The 23941-nt window shown below is 27.2% G+C and overlaps 1 protein-coding gene across 3 annotated transcripts in view; it reads right to left on the reverse strand.

The window, feature by feature from the left end:
* LOC100201297 (condensin complex subunit 3) overlaps nucleotides 1–23719 on the reverse strand; it is a 67851-nt gene extending 44132 nt beyond the window's left edge. The window contains exons 1-3 of one of the 3 annotated variants that reach the window (XM_065799307.1): nucleotides 23376–23719; nucleotides 17436–17613; nucleotides 7682–7918 (exon numbers count right to left, since the gene is read on the reverse strand). In XM_065799307.1, coding sequence (XP_065655379.1) covers nucleotides 7682–7918; nucleotides 17436–17613; nucleotides 23376–23615 — 655 coding nt within the window. In that variant the 5' untranslated portion in view covers nucleotides 23616–23719. Of the gene's footprint in view, nucleotides 1–7681; nucleotides 7919–17435; nucleotides 17614–18094; nucleotides 18285–23375 lie in introns of those variants that run through there. The other 2 variants (XM_065799308.1, XM_065799309.1) reach the window with 2 other exon arrangements.
* Nucleotides 23720–23941: the final 222 nt, after the last annotated feature.

Consider the following 23941-nt stretch of genomic DNA (forward strand, 5'->3'; position numbering starts at 1 on the left):
GAAAAAAACTCAAGTTAATTACTTTACCAGCACTTTTTTTTTGTGACAAAGATTTAAGTTTTCAAGTATTATTTATTTAAAAATATATACCGTTGTGCTTTTAGTTGCCTTAAGATAAAAAAGTTAGACATACGCTTTATGAATATTTTTGATGCAGTGCTATAAGTTATAACATGTTTACAAGGAATTTAATTTTTAGTAAAAAATAGAAGAGGAGGTAGAAAAAAAGAGAGAAACAAAAAAAAACTTATTTCTTTTAATTTGAATAACTTTTTTAATCAAAATTCTTTCTTAATTATAAGGAAATATCTGTTTTTACTGATTTGATATTGCACAATCTGTTATTTATATAAAGCTGATCTAACTATTATAAAATACTATTTTCTAAACTTTTATTTTTTGTAAAATTAAACTTATAAATATAAACAAAATTTGTAATAACTAATGCTTTTTCATTTTTTTGATGAAATGAAAAAACATTTTGTTATAAAATATTATAACAAAACAAACAAAAAAAATTTTAAATACCAAAAGTAGCGTTAATACAAAGATAAAATTTAACGTGCTAATAAGTTGTTTGTTTTTTTTTAATTGGGTATTTATTTTTGCTATTGTTTGTTATGAGAAATTGCCTTAATAAATATTCTTACTCTAGCAAGATGATAAATAAAAAAATTTTTGTTAAGTTTATTTTATGATCTCTTTTTTTATGCTCCTATAACATATTTTCTTTACATTTTTGATAGAAAAGTCAAGTTTATAAAAATAAAATTTTTTTTGTTTTTTCCTGAAGTTATTACATTTGTAGCGCGAATGTCAAATTAATTGTCATGCTAACTTTTTTATGTAATCATCATTCAAATTTCATAAGAGGTTTTTATAATGTTAATTACTTCTTTTATCTTCCCGCTGTTAAAATATTGAAAAATGATAAAAACACGCAAAATGGCTTACAGCATACATAAATGGTTTCAACTGAAACTTTTTATATTAGGAAAATATAAAAAAAAATTGTTTTACTTTTTTTTAATGTTAATTAAAACTATTTATATTATTGTTTTTTTATTTGTTTATGTATTCTTATTTGGTTGACATATAACTGTAAATAAATAAATAAAAATAAGAATTATATAAATATTTTTATTTCAACTTAAAAAAAAAAAGATTTATTTGCTATTCTCCTAATATAAAAAAAATCCATTGGAACCTTTTTTATTTTTGTTTTAGCAAAACAAATTGTTTGTTTGGGGGGTCATTTATAAAGCACGTTGCCCTACATTTTTTAATTCTTAACCCCTTCCCTCCTATCACAAACGATCACATATACTCCTCTCCCTCCTAAACTGTGATAGCAGTTTTTACATAAAAAATATTTTAAAAGATTGTAAATACTTTGCAGCATTTAAAAATCCAACCTAAAGAAAATAAGGCAATACGCATAAACATAAGAAGCGTAAGTAAAAACTTCGACAAACCAATTTAAACGACTCAATTAATAAAGTATTAATAAAGTTGTAATACTAAAACAATTTTTTAAAGTTGCTCTTGGTCTTGGTCTTGCGGAAAAACTGTTTTTCATATGATAACTTTCATAAATGTTGTGAAAAATCACTCAGGAGGAGAGTTCCACCAGTTTTTTAAAATTTCCTTTTTATAAATTTTTTTAAATTATTTTTAACGAATGAGTTAATAATTTGAAATTCTTTTGTTACATATATGTAGCTCTTAATAATAGATATAAAAAAATCCACGATAATAATTGCTCGGTAACGTTAGTGATGTAACATAAGTTAAATATATAGTATCAAAAAAACCAGTTTATTTTCCTTAGCGGTCACCTCTGATAAATATTTGTATATTTTTATAATTGGTATAGAATCCCCAATATCTTGTGAAAGTTTCTAATACAAATCACTTTATTGATTCACAGAAATCAGACCTAAAACTAACTCTAAAATACACTTTTTTATCCGCCCAGATTGCCTGGGTATAGAGTGGCTTGATACACTGTGTTACTTACAATTGATTTAAAGGGCACTTGCTTTTAATCACACAATTGTAATGTTTATTGGAATCTGAGTTGTTTTTCATTATGTGATGGTTATGAGAGTTAACAATTGATTTGATGTTTGGCATACAACTGTAACGCACCTTTAAAGTATTTCTATTAAAAATCTTGTGGTATTTATGGCCATCTGGAAAGTGTTTGTTTATTAAATCCAAAAAGAGTTTACCAATTTTGGTAAAAACATTTTTACTATATGGGGGGTTAAACCAGATTTTATTGCGCTTGCTATTTTTTGATAGAGTTTGAATATAATTAAATCAAAATATAATTAAATTTAAATAAGTAATCAGACTTTTTTAAACTTAAATATATTCTAAAATTTATCCAACCTTCAGGGTTAGGGTTAGGGTATCCAACCTCCATCAAAAAACTGCAAGCGTAATATTATCTGGTTTAATCCTCCATATATAGTGAATGACCGGGGCCCCGGCTAAAAATGAGACTTTTTGCAAACCCGGCCCCAGCCCCAGCAAAATTATAAGATTTAGTATGGGCTGATAGCAGGGGCTAGAAAAAAATTTATAATACTTAATATATTATAATTTTATGCTTAAATTTACTATTTATTAAATACTGGCATACATTTATATGATTTTAAACTCTAATTTACTTCCAACAAGAATGCAAGCAACCACTATTAAGTCATGAGTTACTTTAAAATAAAGAATAAGTTAAAATACTAGAAAACATATAAATGAAGACTTAAAAAGTTGTAAGCTGTATAAATAAGGAAAACATGAAGATGGGTAAGAGTTATAAGGTTTTTTTTGATGTTCGAGCATAAAAGAGGTTTTTTTTTGATGTTCAAAGAAAAAAACTGGATTAAAATGGGTTTTTATAGCATGAAGGGACAGATACAGTAAAAGGATGCAACTTGTTGAATAAATAGCCAAGCAAGAATGAATTTTGGTTTATCGTTATGAAGATGATAGCTCGTTTGAGCATTGACCATGATTGTATTTGTAGAAAAGAGAAAGAAATGCAACCTTAAAACAATAAAAGTGAACAAAGGAGAGTAGCTCAAGCTTGGTAGATAAAGCAGGTTTAATTACATTTACAATGTGCTTTTAGACTTTGTCTGAGAGTAAGATTTGCAATATAGGAATGCCAACAATATTGCAATATCTTTTTCCAGTAAATAAATGAGATTTGTTGTATAACAAAAATTGTGGATTTTAAGTCCAGAGTTTTTTTTTTTTTTTTTGTTATTCACCTCCTCAAGACTAAGAAGGCCACTACAGATGAGGAGGTTACTTAATTGTGGCTATAACCCTCTCTCAACTCTATAACTCCGAAACACGAACCTTGACAAACAAGGCCGCTGCGTGGAGAAACAAGTTGAGCGCGGTACTGCCAGAAACGTGGTGGGGATCGAACTCGGAACCTCTCGCTTATGAAGCAAGCACTTTACCACTACACCACTACCGCAATTAAAATCCATAAGCCACTGAAAGCCTTAGACTGTTACAGAAGAGAGAATTTAAAATCGGCTGCTTGTTCTAAACAATTAAAAAAAAATGCTTTAGATTGTTTATATTAGGGAAACAGCATAAAAGAAGAAGGCTAAAGCCTGATGATGATGATGATGATCATCATCATCATCATCATCATTTAGTATCCATATAGTAAAAATGTTTCTACCAAAATTGGTAGAAACATTTTTACTATATGGGGGATATATAGTATAAAGATTTTTCTTTTTTTCTTTTTGATGTTTGCTGTTGTGATGACGGAGCACACTCAACTGTAACTTTATATTTTAATGGTTTTTTTGTATCTTAATTTGTATTACATGGCTGATGATTGACTTTAGGTATGAAACTATTAGTATCATAAAAAGTTGTATATATAAGAAATAGAGCATTAAATATATATATATATATATATATATATATATATATATATTTAATGCTCTATTTCTTAAAAATAAAACAATATGTTTTAGTCATGAGAATAACTGAATTTTTCTAAAATTGCAGATTTGCTTAAAGTGGTGTTTAAAATGTTGCAAAATTGATAACAACTATCTATTAACAATTATTGTAATTAGAAAATTATTATCTATTTATTATTATCAATTGGTATTGAATTATCAAGATAATAATTTTCTATTTTCATTTATTACTTTTTTATCATTGTAAAAACCACTTTAAGTATTTTTACTCTTTTAAGAAATAACGCGAGTAAGCGCAACTATTGCACAACTTGTATGAATATATATATATATATATATATATATATATATATATATATATATATATATATATATATATATATACAGGGTTGCAAATAAAAAAACATTCTTTTTTTAAAAAAACCAAAAATCATTGGTTTTTTTGGTTTAAACTTCTTTTTTTTTAAAAAAAAAAATTTAGTCAACTTTTTCAATTAAATAAAAGCATTAGTCATTTTACATTTTACTTAAGTAAATTATATTTTCTATTAACATTACTGCTGTAATTCATCAACCAATACATCATTATTTAATGCTCTGAATATAAAAACAAGCTTTGCCATTTTTCTACTCCCATCTTGTTTCTTAACTTGGGATGAACAAGTCCAAAAGTCTAAAATATTATTTTAATCCCAGCTGTAGAAGCTGGTGTACTTACCTTCAAAAACTCTCAACCAAGTTTTTCAACTCTTTACATATAAAGATCATTGCAGCCTCATTTTCATTTTCAGAAAGATTAGATCCAAAATATCTAGGATCCAGCATGTTTGCAAGGAAATTAGCATCACTGACAGTCTGAAGATATCTAGTTTCCAATATTCTTTTTATCAGTTGATAAAAATGATAACATGTTTATCAGCTCTTTAAAAATTTCAACAGTGTTACTTATTTTTTGTTTGATCTCTTTGCAACTTATCTACTCCAATTGGTTTTAATATTTTCAATAAAAAAATAGTTTGGTTTTAATTGATATTTTTTAGATTGGTTTAAACCATGGTTGGAAAAACTGTTTGAGGTCAGCAAAAAATCGCTGACCTTGTTTCTTTGTTTGGAAACAAATAAACAATGTAAAACCATTGACTTCTAAGTTCAGGGTTCGTAGCCAATTATTTATATGCAATTCCCTGATTTTTCTATGACTATTTCCTGACTTTTTTAAAAAATCAGATGAATTTCTTTGATTGTTAGGGTGGTCCTTAAAACAACTTTTTTTTAAATGTCTGCTCTCACTCTCTTAAAATGTTTTATGTAATAAAAAAAATACAAGAAATAAAAAAATTTTTGAAAAAAAAAAAAATTTCTAAGGGTTGCTCAAGACCCTTAAGCATCAGACAGGTCCTTATAATTATCAAAAAAATAGTTATTCAAAAGTATATCAAGTTGGGTCTCAAAAGAAGCAAAATTATATGAAAACCTTTTATTATTTTAGATTTCACTGTCTAGAAAATGACATTTTAAAACTAAAAATGAAAAATTTGCATTTTAACAAAAATTCCATATTATAATTTTTTTTCTAATGTTTTTTATAAAATGATAATTATTTTTAAAATTTTTATATAAATTTGCTTCTTTTGAGACCCAACATGATAAACTTTTGAAGAAATTTTGTTTTGATACTTATAGGTCTGATCTATAGTCTAATTATACCCCTCTGATGTTTAAAGGTCATGAGTTACCCCTAAAAAAAAATTTCTTCTAAAATTTTTTAAGCTAAAATTGTTTAACCTAAAATTGTTATGTATGATGAAACTTTTAAAACTTAGTTATTAGTTAAGTTATATATTAGTATGAATCTTAGTATACATGTTAGTATGGAACTTAATATTTAGGATGACTATGAATAAACACTATGAAAAACATAAGTTTCAGATGAACTTCAAGAAAAACTAAAAATTATGCACATAAAATATTTTTAAATCATCTTTCACTAACACAAAAACGTATAAATATAAAGTTGTATGAAATATAAAGTAAATATAGTTGTAAAAGTAAATATAAAGTTGTATGAAAACACAAATATCTTTTAACATCTTATGCAATAGTTAGTCTATAGAAGAGACTACTTTGGGTTTTATCAATTTTGTCACTTGTTAGTGGGTTAGTCGCTTGTTACCACTAATTGTACCTTTGCTAATCCAACAATATCTTCAGATAACAACAATATCTTCAGATAAAAATCCAACAATATCTTCATATAACAACAATATCTTCAGATAAAAATCCAACAATATCTTCAGATAAAAATAGCTCAGTATAACAAAACATAGCTTAGAAACATTATAAAAATTCATTGCAACTCATTGCAAATTCTGATGACATAAACATTGAGAACAAGTTGATAACTTTGTCAGAATTAGAAGTAGTTAATATTCCATTTGACTTTTTTTTAGGTGTAATCTGAGCATAAAATTTGGCAGCAAACAAGTACTCTTGTTAACAACCACGGAATCAAGCGGACACTTTTAAATAACTTTTCAGCAGCTGAAATCAAAATATGTATGCATTATATGTATGCATTTTGAATTTTAAATTCTTTAATATCTTCAAAAGAACTGCACCATTTTTTCTGAGCTTTGACAATGTAATTCACCATGTAAACCCATAAATTAACCCATAATTTTTTTCAATGTCAAAATAAATTAATGGGTAGCACTAACAAAAACATAATACCTTAATTGTAAAATGAGTAACTTCTTAATCAAAACTCCCTGACTTTTTCCTGACTATCTGATTGAAAAAAAAATCCCTGACTTTTCCAGGTTTCTCATGACTAACCAAAATTAACTAACTTTCCAGGTTTTCCAGGTACAGTACGAACCCTGTGAATTTCTCTTTCAAAACTGATAATTTTAGACTTGATCATATAACGAAATAAATTTTTATATCCCTCAATGAAATGAAATTTTAAAAATACCTAGATTAAAAATAAAATAAAAAGAATATAATTTTTTTTTTTTCTTTTTTTTTTGTTATTCACCTCCCCAAGGCAGAGAAGGCCACTACAGATGAGGAGGCTACTTAATAGTGGTTATAACCCTCTCTCAACTCTAAAACTCCGAAACACGAACCTTGACGAACAAGGCCGCTGCGCGGAGAAACAAGTTGAGCGCGGTACTACCAGGGACGTAGTGGGGATCGAACTCGGAACCTCTCGCTTATAAAGCGAGCGCTTTACCACTACACCACTACCGCATAAATGCTCTATATAACATCAGTTCAAAATTTGATACTTTGAATATCTAAGAAAATCATCTGTTAAATATGAACATGAATAGTCATGTGTTTTATTGACATTAAATTTGCATTTGTATTTTTTAAATTAAGTAACTGATGTAAGAATGATGAACAACCTCTAGAAAATGTAGGCCATTTTTAAATTTTTGTTGGGTTTTTTTTTGACAATATCTAGAAAATATGGTTTTTTTGAACAAAGAACTTCTAGAAAATGTGAAAATTAAATTAAATGGATTCAAAGGAAATACTTAAAAAAATTTAAATATTTCTAAATGAAGTAAATTTACAACATTTAACAAAATATGAATTCTATATAAATAAATACTTTTTACTTTTTTGATTTTTCTATAGCTAAAAAGAAAATAAAACTTGCTATGTAGAAGAAATTGTAAAACAATATAATGTAAAATAAATGATAATCATACCTATTAGATGAGGTAGCGTTTTTCTTGACAGTGCTATATTCATTAGGACTGTTTTACGAACATCGGCATTAGTATCAGTATTCATAGAGTGTAAAAAAGCATCAATAACAGGGCACTGTTCATCTTCAGGATCTTGGAGACGATTCAGGGCCAAAACAGCTTGTATACGAATAGATGGTAATTTATCTTTTAAACGATACATCATACATTCATAAATAGAATCACTTAAGTCTTCATCTGAAATTTAAAAAAATTAAAAAATTAATAAATAAAATTAACTATCAAACTGTCAATGAATATCTATCAACCTGTCACTTAACAACTTTCTAACTGATCAACTGTCTTAAAATCAAAGGTTGATTTTTGAAAAAAAAAAGCAACAATAAAACAATAAAAACATAGACTATAGAAAAAATATTTTATGTTATTTAAATAACAAACTTTTGTTTTTGTTTTGTCAAAAAGTTAAAAGTGTGTTTTCTTAACCAATTTTGTCCATAGGTTAAAAGTTTTCTTAACCCATTTTGTTCATAGGTTAAAAGTTTTCTTAACCCATTTTGTTCATAGGTTAAAAGTTTTCTTAACCCATTTTGTCCATATGTTAAAAGTTTTCTTAACCCATTTTGTCCATAGATTAAAAGTTTTCTTAACCCATTTTGTCCATAGGTTAAAAGTTTTCTTAACCCATTTTGTCCTTAGGTTAAAAGTTTTCTTAACCCATTTTGTTCATAGGTTAAAAGTTTTCTTAACCAATTTTGTTCATAGGTTAAAAGTTTTCTTAACCCATTTTGTTCATAGGTTCAAAGTTTTCTTAACCAATTTTGTCCATAAGTTAAAAGTTTTCTTAACCCATTTTGCTAAAAAAATTAAAAAATAGCTGTAGCTCCAAAAAAACAAGAAAAAGTATTTGTGGAAGTAAGTGAAGACCTTAGTGCTAAAAGTACTTAGGTCACCTTTTGAGGAAATCAATCTAATTGGTAAAAATTTTAAATTATGGTTAAGCCCTGTGTACTGGATATATTGCAACATTTAAAAATGTACTTATGCCCCTCTTTTAAACAAGCCGAAAATAAGAATGATACAGTTTTATGGACAAATAGTACATAAGTCCTCAAATTCGTTGCTAAAACTACTTATCTTAGCTTTCCCGCCAAACGGCTTTTAGAAATAGTTCATAACTTTAAAAAAATGGGAAACACAGCAAACACTACATTACCCAATATTCAATCCAACTAAAAAAAAATAAGACTAACACCATCAAAATGGAAGAGAATTAAAACATGGATATTTCATATTAAGTTTATTTTATTTCAGGAGAAGCTCACACATTAAGCTGAAGCCATCAAGAAAGCCTGCCATAATTGAATGTTGTTGTAGATGTCATTGTAAATTCACAGATATTGAGAAAGAACAGATTTTTCTGCATTTTCTGCTTTTAAAGATCATGACACACATGATCTTTAAAAGCAGAAAATGCATATCTGCAGGGTTGCATAAATGTAAGCTCGTCAATAGTATCGGTCAAAGGCCTAGAAAAAAAATGGCAAAGAACAAAGCAGCTTCTTTTATTCAGTCACTGCAATGAACCAAACGGTTTCCATTTGCATAGCAGCATTTCTTGCTATGCATGGGGTAAAGGAATCTAGACCTAAAAAAAAAGTTCTTAACTTTACTATTCCCATTGAAGATGGCCGAGGCAAACACAAAAACCATTTAAAAAATTGATAAAAAAAATTAGAGATCGTGTTTGCAATCACATTAGACTGTTTCCTGCATGTGAAAGCCACTACAGCCAATCAAAAAACAAACACAAAAATATCTGGAATATCTATTCCATATCAAGTTTAAAAATATCTATTCTAATCACAAAGCATGCAGCTATGTCCCTCCTCCATAGCTGAATGCCTTTTGATTGGAATTTTGAGCACATTGAAAAAAGAAGAAAAAAGGACAGGGTAATTTTACCTTCACAGACTATTTAAGGTTGTGTATGTGGAACATCATCTTACAGACAATATGATTGAAGATGGAACCCCATTTTTTTGTTAAAGTACTTGACTTTTAAAAGAGCTTATGATCCCTTGATAAAATCAGTAACAGGAATTAGTGAGTTCAGAGGAGCAAAATTTAAACAAGGCAAGCTACCACTATGTCGAATTTCAGGAGAATGTTCTGACATTATAAAAACTTTCAACCCTCCTTTCACTCAAACCTAATAGGGCATACGTAAATTTTTTGCTTGTCAAAATTGCCAAATTTCATGATATTTGTGAACTTTTAACATATGGCAATCTTCCAGAAGGAGTAACTTTTAATAGTAATATTCATGTCATAGATATAGATGGAGACAGGAGTGATATTTAAGACAAAGAATAGACTTATTTTTTTATAGTAATAATATGTTGAAAAATTACATTAGTTTAGTGTCGCAATATGACGCAATTACATATATCTTCTAAAAGATAAGGGTTTCAAACTTTAAAAAAAGCAGGTTTATTCTTTATGTTATGTAAATATCAGGTCTTCAAGTTGTAAAATTTGTGAGGCCTAAAAAGTATAATTTAGCACCCTGTTTGGAATCAGAACAAGACCTAGACACTGCATTTCACATGATATCTATTTATTTATACTACTTAATAGAGCATTATACATACATACATACATATATATATATATATATATATATATATATATATATATATATATATATATATATAGAGAGAGAGAGAGAGAGAGAGAGAGAGAGAGAGAGATATAGATATAGATATATAGATATATATAGATATATATATATAGATATAGATATATCGAAATGACGAAATAACATATCGTCAATACGCCGTGTTGGGTATGAATCTAGTGGCGTGTGTAAGTTGATTGTGTTCGAATAATCAATTACTAAGCAATTTCTATGTCCTGAAGATACCACAAAGCATTGAGCATGCCAAGGGCTATGGCTTACTTGAACTATATCTTGTTTGAGCATGTTTTCTTCAATTTCTTGAGTAAAAATGGAACGTTTTTGGTCTGCCTTGATTTTGTTGCAATAGGTTTAATGCATAAGTGTTAGGTATTAATCCATAGGTGTTACATTCCATGCTATTTGTAGCAAGGCGAAATTTAAGCTGTTTTTTATTTCCTTTAAAGCTGATAGTTATGGAAGAACGTTGTGACAGAATGTCCATTCCGACAATTACAGGCACTACCAATTTAGCAACAAAAAACTGTATATTTAATTTTTCCCAAGCCATTAGTAATGAACCTTTGAAAATTCTTTTAACTTTTAGAGTGGAGTGATCAGCCAGTGACACCTGTGAGGTGTACCCAATGTTGTAGGGAAGTCTTCTCATCTTCATTGTCTGTACATTTTTCTTTAACTATGGCTGTCTTAGTGTTTTATTCTGTTTTTGACAGACACACGATTGCCCAGTACCTTTTTTTTAAAAATTTGTACAGGTAGAGTTATTCTAATTGCTTTGTTGATCAGCAGTAAGGGACTGTGTTGGATAACTTCTGGCAAACTGCTTGAGGTTAGTCATGAAGTTTTTAACCGATTCTACCTCATGTTGCTGATTAAAGTTTGTGATGCATCATGATTGCTGTTGACCATTTTGAAATTTGTGGTCAAGAATTGCTGTTGCCTCGTCATTTAAGGTTGGATCTTGAATTACAGTAAAAGCTTTTACTCCACATAAAACAAATAAGACTTCAAGTTTACTTTCTTCAGGTATATCTGCTTTTTCTAGATAAATTACTTATGCTCAGATTGTCACTGAGTACTTTTTTAAACTATTTTGCAACCATTTTTTTTTAATATGTATGTATATTTGATTAAATTGTTGTGAACCCGCAATTAAATACAATATTAAATATTAGACTTTAATCAAACATATAAAGTCACTACAATAACAATACTAATATAAGTAAAACACAATGATGGAAATAATGATAGAATTTAATTAATATATATGGTTTACTGAAGCATCAATTTTTTAATGACGGGAAATGATGTCATGGCTTCAGAATGCTCTATAAATATATCAGTTTCACAGTGTGCAATCGCACGCCATTATATGACCACGCAAATAATATTTTGTTTTGACTATTTGACCACAGCTTTTAACATGTTTTTAAAATTTTAAAATGCGCTAAAAAAACTTACAATGGCTTACCAAAAACAAACTTTATTTTAAAAAGAAAAGAAATCTTAACGAAAGAGTAAATAAATAAAGTTTAACTAAAGCTAAAATACAACAAAAAATTTAATTCAACAAACTAAAATGCTAGGTTTATTCAAATCATATTTTTTATTACGTTTAGAATGATAAACTTTTAATCTTATCTTTATTAATATTTATATGATATTACAGAATAACCTTAAAATAAAATAAAAACAATTTACTTCTAGTGATTGTTTAAAAAATACTTTAAATAAAGTGTTTTTTTACTAATTTAAAAATATAAGTTTTCATGTAAATTTAATTAGTGGCTGCTTGCAGCCTTGTTGGAAGCGAAGATGTTTAAAAAAAAAAAAATACACACTAGTAAATGATTACGCATTAAAAAACTATTTCATACCTTGTTTTAACATTTGTACTTAATTTTTTTTTTGTTTTGTTTTTAAATTTGTTTCAAAAGATTAACATTTATAATAAAAAATAAATAATTATATATATGAAACAACAGTTCATTAATACTTTATAATATAAATTCATTAGAAGTATTTTTGCTACTTCATTAAAAGGCGTTTTAATAATATAAATGCATTAATGAGCAAACTTTATTTGGTAAAGGTTTTCAAAAACATTTGTCTATTTTATTTCAACAAAATTTTTATCTTTTTAAATGTTAGTAACTTTAATGATTCTTATATAAAGGCTTATTCCATATCAAATCACCAAGTTTTTTGAAAGTTCCCCAGGGTACCATCTCAGATTTGCTTTAAACTTTGACCACAAACAGATCTTATGAAAAAAATACAATTCAGAAAACTTCAGCTTAATTGACCAATTTGTTCAAAAGTTATGATTGAATTAAAAATGACCAAAATCCGAATAATTTGTGTATCAGGAGCTTACAACAGTTTTTTTAGATTTTTGACAAACCATAACTTTTTAAATAAAAATGGTGATCACCTGAAATTTTGTAGGGTAATAGTTTTTCACTCAAATAATCCATTATTGCAGTTGTTTTGACTGATTTTTTACAGTTTTTGAATTATTGTACCTTAAAGTTGCTAAATATTGCAACATAAATATTTTTTCGAACTTTAACGTGTTACAGTTTAATACTTACTTACAGAAAGTTGATTTTTTTGTTACCTTTGTGTACTTAGGGTCACCACTTGTTAAAATAATCAAAATTATGCATTAAAAATTAATTTAGCACATGCAGCAGCCTATTAAAAAATCACTTTTTTTTATATTATGATAAATTACATTGACTTTGCTGGCATAGAGAGTAGAGAGTAGCGTAAACAGTTGAAATAAATTATGAAACTTTTTAATGTTGAGGTTCTATATATAGACAACCACCAAAATAAATTTAAAGGCCTATACTCTATCTTATGACTTGATTGTAGCCTTTTGAGAGTGATGATATTTTTAAAAAGAGAACAAAAAAATACCACTTACCACATACAAAATTTATACCTCAAATTTTATACAAACTATACTGTAAAAAAGTGCATTCAAAGAGTAAGATAATCAGTTAAAAGAAAAAGTATGTATACATGAAACTAATTAGCTTATCTCTGATTTATATAACTCATAATACTGTCATAGTCACTACTAGCAAGAATATAGTCACAAGCACTTATGCTTTTAATCAATGGAACACTTATTTGACATATTGTCTTGTCAAATGGAACCCAACACTGACTTGATCGTGCATCGTTTGTCCATTTTAAATTTAATTTGTTTCTTTGCATAAACTTCACATTAATGTCTTGGTTTTCATTACAAATATCAACCACAAGCCCTATGTACCATTCTTCATCATAAAAGCATGCAATATATTTACTGGGTTGAAAATTTGAAGGATTTTTTTTAATCAAATTAATATCATTTAACACATGAGTATCATAGACAGTATCACGAGAGATTCTTCGTAAAAACAATTTCTCTCCATCTGGTACAAAACAGTGATAGCTTCTTGTTCCCGGAACTGTGCGCATCCCTTCATATTGTTTCTCAAGGTCAAAAGTTATTTCATGGTTATTGATATCATCACTTCAAAGATAAAATATGCTAACACCTTTGATGTTTTTTTGAGCCCATGTAAACAGATATTGTGGTGTGAGAATCTAATTTGTAATTGCTGCTCGTAGACTAGCTTTTGCTGCTTCTCTTTTTATAGTACCTCTTATTCCATCACATGGACTTTTGCCATGTGATGTAGCAAAGAAGTGATGCTCAGCATTTATTTGGTGATCTACAATGTGATAAATTAAGTTTATTAGACATTTATAGTTTTTATACTGTGATGCAGCACCATCACTGAAGTATTTAACTTTATTCACTGTGGGTAGTTTGATTTTGGCCATAGGGAACAACTTTGTGAGAAAACAATGGACTGCTGATTGCTCATGACAAAGATGGTCAGAAATTAAACAAAAGCATTCACATTTAAGGTGATCTTTTTCATCTTTGTAATAAACAGCAAATGGGTGTAAGGTAGCTTGATCGGCTTGCCAGTAAACCCTTGTATAGCATCTTGTACAAGAAAACTATAGTTTTCTGCAAAATCCATCAGAATAATGCAGGTATATTGGTTTAATGCTTGTTTTGCCTCTGATAAGTAGGAAGACTGTGCTTCTTTGATAAAGTGGTGGTGACAAAGGTCATACAAAGTTTCACTTAAAGTTTCAATAAATTCACTAATGCTTGTTTGGACTGTAATAAGTGCAGTTCGGTCAGTTGACACCCATTGTTTATATGTGATCTGATCATCAAAATCAAAATCATTCTTTTTAAACACATTTTCAAAGTCTTCAAATTTATTTTACCAGGGCAGTTGGAACATAGATGAAACATGCAGTTTCAACTATCTATATTACAAACACATACTTTCATTAAATCTTTGTAATATATTAAATGGCTGTTAGGAAGAGCAGAGCACATCAACTTAGCATTTTGATGGTAAGAACATACACAAACTGAGTGGCTTCCACTACTATCAACAGTAAGGCACCACTTTGGCCTTAGTTCACAGAACTTGCTGAATCCAACTTTGTGCTCAGGGTATAACTTCTTAAATTCCAGATGAAGTTCTTTTAAACGAACTAATATTAAGTGTTTTTGTTTTTGAACTTTAACATTATTTATACGCACAGAAACAAAGTCTTTTTTTCCTTGACATTGTCTAGTGAATTTGTCAGATTCATATATTTCAATGACTCTCTGCTTAACAATATCCTCTAAAGGATGTCCTTTTTTAGCCTCAGGTTTAGCAAGTATTCCCTTTTCATTTTTCAGCTTTCTGGCTTTCTTAACAAGATGGTCTGAAACTGAAAATGCATTGCAAGTTTTTTTAATTGACCAACTATCAGGAGTTAATGTTAGTAACTGAACTTTTTCTTCATTCAAACTGATTTTTAGTTTTTCCTTTATTGCATCTAAAAGTTTATCTAAATCATTACAGTTAATGCACTTTTGCTTTTTCTCAGATATTATTTCTTTTGGGTCTATATCCAATGCTGATGCTACTAGGTTCGTCATACTTGTTTCCAGTTTTTTAACTTTTTGCTTTCCATATTCTAATTTGTCACGTTTACTTATATTTTTTAGAGGAGATAATTCCAGTATAGAAGCACTCTTATTTAAAACTGTCTTATTTAGGTCTGAAGAACTAAGCTCCTCATCATCAACATCTTTGTCTTCATCTTCTTGACTAAATTTTCCTGTAATTTGTTTAAGTTTGAATTCATTCAAACAGTTAGGGCAAAGATTTTGACCAGGTTTGATCTTAAGTTGACTTGCTGGTAAAATATCGACTTTACACAATCCTTTAATAATTATTTTCTTGTGGACTTTAAACGGATCACAGCAGTATTTTTGAAGCGCTTCATATCTAGAAATATAGGCTTTTTCATGGTGAAAACATATCTCCTCATTTAGTTCAAAAGTGTGTTCAATTCTTTGAATTAAAACTTCAACATCTGTGTTCACAATATCTTTTAGTTTTATGTCATTATTATAAGTACAAATTAAGACATTATGTCATTAAAAAGAAAACTGAATATTCACAGATAAATAAAAATTATACTACTGTCATCCCTATGACTAATTATTAGATTATGACCTAAGGCTAGCTCATAGTCAAATAACATTCTCCTTTTGAAAATATCATTACTCTCAAAAGGCTACAATCATGTCATAAGATAGAGTATAGGCCTTTAAATTTATTTTGGTGATATAGAACCTAAACATTAAAAAGTTTCATAATTTATTTCAACTGTTTACGCTACTCTCTACTCTCTATGCCAGTCGATGTAATTTATCAAAAAGTCAATGTAATTTATCAAAATTTAAAAAAAAAGTGATTTTTTAATAGGCTGCTGCATGTGCTAAATTAATTTTTAATGCATAATTTTGATTATTTTAACAAGTGGTGACCCTAAGTACACAAAGGTAACATAAAAATCAACTTTCTGTAAGTAAGTATTAAACTGTAACACGTTAAAGTTCGAAAAAATATTTATGTTGCAATATTTAGCAACTTTAAGGTACAATAACTCAAAAACTGTAAAAAATCAGTCAAAACAACTGCAATAATGGATTTTTGAGTGAAAAACTATTACCCTACAAAATTTCAGGTGATCACCATTTTTATTTAAAAAGTTATGGCTTTTCAAAAATCTAAAAAAACTGTTGTAAGCTCCTGATACACAAATTATTCGGATTTTGGTCATTTTTAATTCAATCATAACTTTTGAACAAATTGGTCAATTAAGCTGAAATTTTCTGGATTGTATTTTTTTCATAAAGATCTGTGTGTGGTCAAAATTTAAAGCAAATCTGAGGTGGTACCCTGGGAGCCTTAAGGTGATTTGATATGGAATAATTTGTTATTTTTTAATAGTATTAGGCATCAGAAATTTGAAATCGACTATCTTATAGCCTGCTGCCACAGAAAGTGCCGCTATCTACTCAGGGTTTGGTTTGGGCAAACAATATATCAAACAATAAAAAAAAAAAGTTTTTAAACTTTTTCCGATTTAAAAAATAATTTTTTTTTAAAAAAAGACATTTTATATATATATATATATATATAAAATGTCAACTCATATATATAAACATTTATAAAAAATAGCAACAGACAACTCAAAATGTTGACGGGCAACCAACATATATATATATATATATATATACATACACAACTATGTGCATATATATGTGTGTGTGACTGTGTGTGTGTTTATATATATACATATTAATATATATATATATATATATATATATATATATATATATATATATAAATATATATATATATAAATATATATATATATATATATATATATATATACACAACTATGTGCATATATATGTGTGTGTGTGTGTGTTTATATATATACATATTAATATATATATATATATATATATATATATATAAATATATATATATATATATATATATATATATATATATATATATATATATATATATATATATATATATATATATATATATATACTATATATATATATGTACCATAAAATTGTAAACATATTATTTTAATTTAAAATAATACCAATAGTTTCATCATCATCCATATTTGTAAATATCTTTGTAATAAGTTGACAGCATCTGTATCTAACAGCCCTTTCTCTTGAGTTATGATTCTGCACAAGAAAATTGAACAACTTTAAAAGAAAAGGGTTCATAGTTTCATCTGTGAGTGTCTTGTCTTGGTCTATTGATTGATTCTCCTAATAGAAAAAAATGTTTTTAAAAACTCTTTTAATGTTAATTATCAACTTACCCACATTAAATAAAAACTTGTTTCTAATTTAAAATGATTATTATTTTTGAAATTTTTATGCCTGATACATATAAAATGAACATCATATACAAATATCAATATGATTTATAATGTGGTATAAGTGGTAGAGCACTCCCTTTATAAGAAAGAAGTTCCCAGGTAGATTTTTGCCACTTTCCTAATAGTTCTGCACTCAATTTGGTTTGGTCTAGTTCGACAAGGCTTGTGCTTTGGAATTGAAAGGTAGAGAAAGAGTTGTAACGACAATAAAACAATAACGAGTAGACTCCTGTGCGCCTTAGGGAGGTGAACACAGTAAAAAATAAATAAAAAAATAAAACTTCATATACTTCTCATCCTTATCCCTTCAAAATAGAAACATACCTTTTTGGTAAAACTAATGTCAGAGGTTCAACTTTAGTACCTACCTATTACTATCTAAGTTGTCAAATACTTAACCATTAATGTTGAAACAGGTGCTTCATTTGCAGGTGGAAGAAAAAACACTACCTCAATGCTCATTATTAGGCTGACATGTGTGACTTTAAAATTAATTTCAATTTGCCATTCAAGTTAAAATAAAAACAACAAAACAAACAATTTATTTTTCTAAATTCTAAATGAATTAATCAAAATAAAATGATAAGACATGTTATATTTAAATTCTAATCAAAATAATAAATATAAAAATGGAAGACAAACATTTTATTTAAATTCTATAAAAAATAATTAAAATAAATACAACAAAAAGGAACATTTTTTTTTAATTCTGTATAAAATATCTTTTAATAAAAAGAGAAGCGCTTTTTCAAGCACTCACTGAAGTTTTTTCGGGTGTGTGGGTGAGCAGGAAAAGCTGTGAGCATGAAAGCATTGGCCAAACAGAAAAAATTGGATAAAGCAACATAGACTTAACATATTCTTTAATGCCATGCCTCGACCAGATTTCTTATTCTGTTAATGTTTTGCCACCACATGAATATTTGTACTAATTAAATTATTAAAAATATTCCTGTCAAACTGATTTTGCTGATTGTATATAATTGAATTATTATATGTTTGAAAATAATTGTTTATCTTATACATCTTTTTAATAGTAGTTAAAAAACACTATCCTGTTTTTAATGGGTCTAAATAAAAAAATTAAAAGAAATTTTATGGGTTATTTAATATTGTTATAAAATTATTGGTTTTATGCCTAAGCCCATAATAAGTTATCAATGAATAAATATATGTGTAATATTGTTTTTAAAAAATAATTTATATCAACTTATATTCCTAATGCAAAGATTACTAACCAAAGCTTGTGTTAAACATCAATTCATATTCGAAAAAATAAAAAAAAAGGATTCAAAACCAAAACATCAGCAATTTGTGTTTTTTCTCTGTAGCTTTGCTTAAAATATTATGTAAATTAAATATATAAAGCCCAACTTTTTTATCAGCTCATAAAAATAATGAGATAAAAAAATAGTTTAAAATAATAATTTTCAATTAAATATATACAGAAAATCTTGTGTATATATCCATAGTTAAACAAATTTTTATAGTCCAACCATTGTTAAAATGAAGGTATTAACTTCATTTTAATAAAAAGTATGATACATGCGTAATTGCAAGTAATAAAAAGCATAGTTAAATCATGTGATCTGGTTAACAGTCAGGGATGGAATCTCATAGTCACCCAGCAACATGAGACAACTTGTTTTCTCAAATAGCAACTTAAATTTTGAAAATAATACTTGTTGGTAGCCCGGCAGAACCGCCAGACAGTTTGTTACTTACAAAAAAGTGTTAATTAATAAAACCATATTTTGAACAATGAAGATTTTATTCCTTGTGATTATTTAAAAGAAACTTTTAAAAAAGTATTTAAACTACACTACATTCAAAAATGTATGTAAATTATACACTAGGTTTAGAAATGAATACACTACAGCAAATTATATAAATTTACTAAATGTAATAATAAAAAAAAAAGTCAACTTGAATTAAATTAGACATGCACACGATTTAAAATATTTCAAATTGCATCTAAATTGCTTTTTAAAAAATTACTTTTGCATTTGAAGCTCATTTTATTATAAATTTCAAAATTACATTTTCTTTAACTTAAAATATCAACTTTTTTAAATGTATTAATCACATTTTGAATTACATGAATGGTCACAAGAATCATTAAACATGTTGAACCTTTTGTTTTTCGTTAGTAAAATCAATTTTAATCTAAACTTTTTCAAACAAAATTAATGTAACAAACATAATTAATGATGCACGTGGAAATTTTATTTCTAAAAAAAAAGAAGTCTTAGCAAATTAAATTACTTGTAAAAACATGTTTTAAACATTCATCTAATTTAAATTTGACTGAAGATTGAGCGAGAATAATAGATTATTCTTTTTATAAAAAGTTAAAATCCTAATTCTCATTATCACTTTTTTTATTAATAATTTATTTTTCATTATTAATAAAAAATACAGCTCTTATTAGTCATATTTTAGTAGTCAGTCATTAGTATTTTTTTTTTTCTTCAGTTTTTTCACCCAAGAAAAAAAACACCAAAAAGTTAAAAATATCAGACTACTGATTAAAATAGCAGATGACTCATAAGTAAGACATCGAATGAGTCACAGCAGGATGACCAGGAATAAACTAGGAGTTCCACCCCTGACAGTCATTGAGTTATACATTAAATTAAACTTGCAAACAAAACAAAAAAAATGTAATAAATTGCTAAGATATTATTAAATGCAAATAACTCTGGATAATTAATTTTTTAAAGTTTAACTGATGTAAATAATTAAAGCTTGTAGTAAAAAATCTTTGCTCTTTGATAAAATATTGCTTTAACAAAATCTTTGCTCTTTGATATTGCATATAGTTTTTGCATTATACAGTATATAATGATTCTTAGTTAGAATTGTCATTGCTACAATTTCAATTTGACATTCATAAATATTGAAGCAAACACCAAAATTTGTTAAAATAAACATACAGAAAAATAAAAAAATAAAAAAATAATTTATTAAAACTTGTTAAAAAATATTGGTATTTATAAATATAAAGATAAATATCCAGTGCCCGCCTTCACACCCATGTAAATCAATTTAGACGGGCTAAATAAAGCCCTTGCAAATATACAATTTTTTTTACTTTAAACAGCAAAATTAGTTTAAAAACTTTTTTTAAACAGCAATTATAAAAAACATCTAGAGAACATAAAAAACATCTAGCGAATATAAAATATCACTTTATTAAGTATTTTATGTAATTATGCAATAATATAAAAAAAAAGAAAAAAATTTTTATTCATTGCTATGTTTTTGTGAGCATCGTTAAGATAAAAGAGTTCATAATTGAAGATTTTTTTTTTAAATATGACATTATTTTTAAATAAACTCAATAAATTCAAATGATCTGTGCAAGAATTATTAAAAAACAAATTTTAATCTGCCCTTGCATTTCTTCACTATGCTTTCCCATTTTCTCAATGAGAAAGATTATTCAATAAAATTTTAACAAGAAAAAATCACTATTTACACTTTTAAACTGTTTAAATAGATCTGAACTGTGCAAGGCATAACTATAGAATAAAAGAAAATTTCACATTTTTATTACAAAATCCAGAGTAATGGGAACCCCAGTAATAAAATATAACTTGAGAGATTCCATGATTCTTACTTAAAACCAACTTATTGATTTAGCCCAAATATTATATATCTTAAGTATACTATTTGTTATTTTTATCAAATTTTTTAAGTGGATTTAAACTTATGGCCACGGCTGTATAATAAAATGCAAGAGAAAATATCAAGGAGGGTATCAATATTTCTATTTTTGGAGATAAAAAAAGAAAGGCTGATGTAGAAAAAGAATGACAAATTATATTCCTAATCTGAACAAGCTAACAACTGAAACAATATAAAAGCAGGTTTAAATCATCTAGCTATGCTACCTTAGAATAACATTTCAAAAAAATTTGACAGGGTTGGAGTCATTACATTTTAAAAATACTTAAGTAAAAAGTAAAAGTACTGCTAGACCAAAAAAACTTAAGCAAAAGTAAAAAAGTATAGTCTGTTGTAAGTACTTTTTATTTACAAAGTAATAAGTAATTTTGTGGGTTGCAAAAGTGAATACATCCAACATTAATGTACATGAGATAATTTTTTAAATCATCTTAGAATAAATTTAATCTATGATCAATACATCAATCAATTATATGCAACAAACTGGCAGGTTTACACTAGATTATGAGGATTTATAAATTAGCTTCATTTCTTGGGAATTACTATGTTTTTGTTTTATTTAGGACATGTCAGTATTCATAAACATGTATTACATCATTAGCCATTTATAAACATGTATTACGGCCTTATCTTGTAGCTGTTATTACAATGCATATCCTTTAGAGGATATAAATTGTTTTTACAGTAATTGCCTAAATTTTTATCTTTTATTCTATTGTGGTTTGGGATGAAAACTAACCCTGCTACACTAAAAAAACATTTACCTAAAAACATAAACCAGGTATTCTAGGTAGACTTTTGTTTTAAACTGCAGGATTTTTAACGCTTGAGCATGAAGCTTTATAACAGAAACTTACCCTGCAATAAATGCCACTTTGACAAAATTGTGACAAATCAAACTTGTCTCAAACACTATTTATCACATCAATTCCTTTATTATTAACGAGTATGTTCACACATGTCTACAGACATGCACATTGAATTTCACCTTGTCTAATTAAAAACAACAAGTTGCACACTTAATAGTTCATTATTAACTTCTGTAGATGTATTACTTTATGATTACTTGTTCCATAACGCCTGATATTTTGTTAACATTGATCTACTAATCTTTTTGAAGGCTGCATCATAGTCAACAGTTACACCATGAGTAATTGTTAAAGTTCTTTGACTAATGTGGAGATTGTTGATAAGGAGGCAGATGAAATAGCATAGCTGCATTTTGTCCTGTTATTTTTAGTTTTCATAACCTAATGCAGTCAGCTTGTGTGATGTGTTGCATATTATACAATTCATTTAAACCAATAAACTTTTGTAAGTATTGTAATGAAGTATCATAAGGAAGTAAATGTACTTTGCAACACCTTTACTCTGCAATTTGAATAAACGTTCAATTTTTTTTTTTTTTAATTAGTATTGAATTGACAACAGATATTCTAATAAAAACACATGTTTAAAACCACCAGTTAACTTAATTGTTAAACTGTGAGTAAATTGGTTAGTAATTTTATTAGTGTTTATTAATCTGTTAACAAAAAAAATTACATTCATTTTTCAAACTGTATCAAAAACAACAGGCACTGTTTGGATTTAAATTTTTACAGCTATTTCATCTTTTCTTATCAATTTCAAAAACTTTATTTAGTTTTTTTCGATGGATTTGTGCATTTCAAAGCTAATTTATGTCATTACCAAACCCTCAATTGATGCATGTACACTTCACAGCAATTTGCAAAACTTTGTAAATTTTGTAAACCTTTTTATAAATATATGATATTACAATAATAAATAATACAGTAAAATTATAGCTTTTTTTTAATTAATACTATTTTTCAAACAAATCTTTGTTGTTGCCAGTGCAACAACGCTTGTTTGCAGCACTGACACTGTTTGCTTAATACATTCATAAATTAATTTACTTACATATTAACTATTAAAAGTTATACATAAAATTATTACTTTTTTTTTTTTAGACGTATATGTTGCAAATAATGCGCAAAATTCAATAATTTTTTCAACAACTGTTTCAGGTTTGTAATATATCATTGTTTTTTTTAGATGATCAAGAAAAACTTCCCAAAACTCTTCTTCTTTAGAAGTAACCATTAATTCTGACATTTGCTCGCATAATTTTGATGCAACAATACCATCTTGAGCAGCATTAAATACCTTCCTAACACCTGTGATTAAATCTATCATTTCAAAGAGTAGAGTACTGACGAAATCTAGTCAAAAACGTTATTAACTTGGTATGTTTGTTTTCCTAAGTTCTCGCGCCAAATTTTATTTTTTCCCTATGCATTTTCTTACGGTTTAGAAAGAAAATATCGATTTAACGTCAGAAAGACGTTAAATTTAATAAAAAAGTTGCTCGATAATTTTGCATTTTGTTTTGCCGTAATTTTTTTGTGTGTGTGATTATGAAGGTGTTCCCAGAAGTTCTTTCGGTCTTATCACAGAGCACTGCAAAACAGCATAGGAAGTTGGATAGTAAGAACAAGTATGAGCATAGGAAAGACATAGGA

The sequence above is a fragment of the Hydra vulgaris genome, chromosome 06 (assembly GCF_038396675.1).
Source record: "Hydra vulgaris chromosome 06, alternate assembly HydraT2T_AEP".
Lineage (NCBI taxonomy): Eukaryota > Metazoa > Cnidaria > Hydrozoa > Anthoathecata > Hydridae > Hydra > Hydra vulgaris.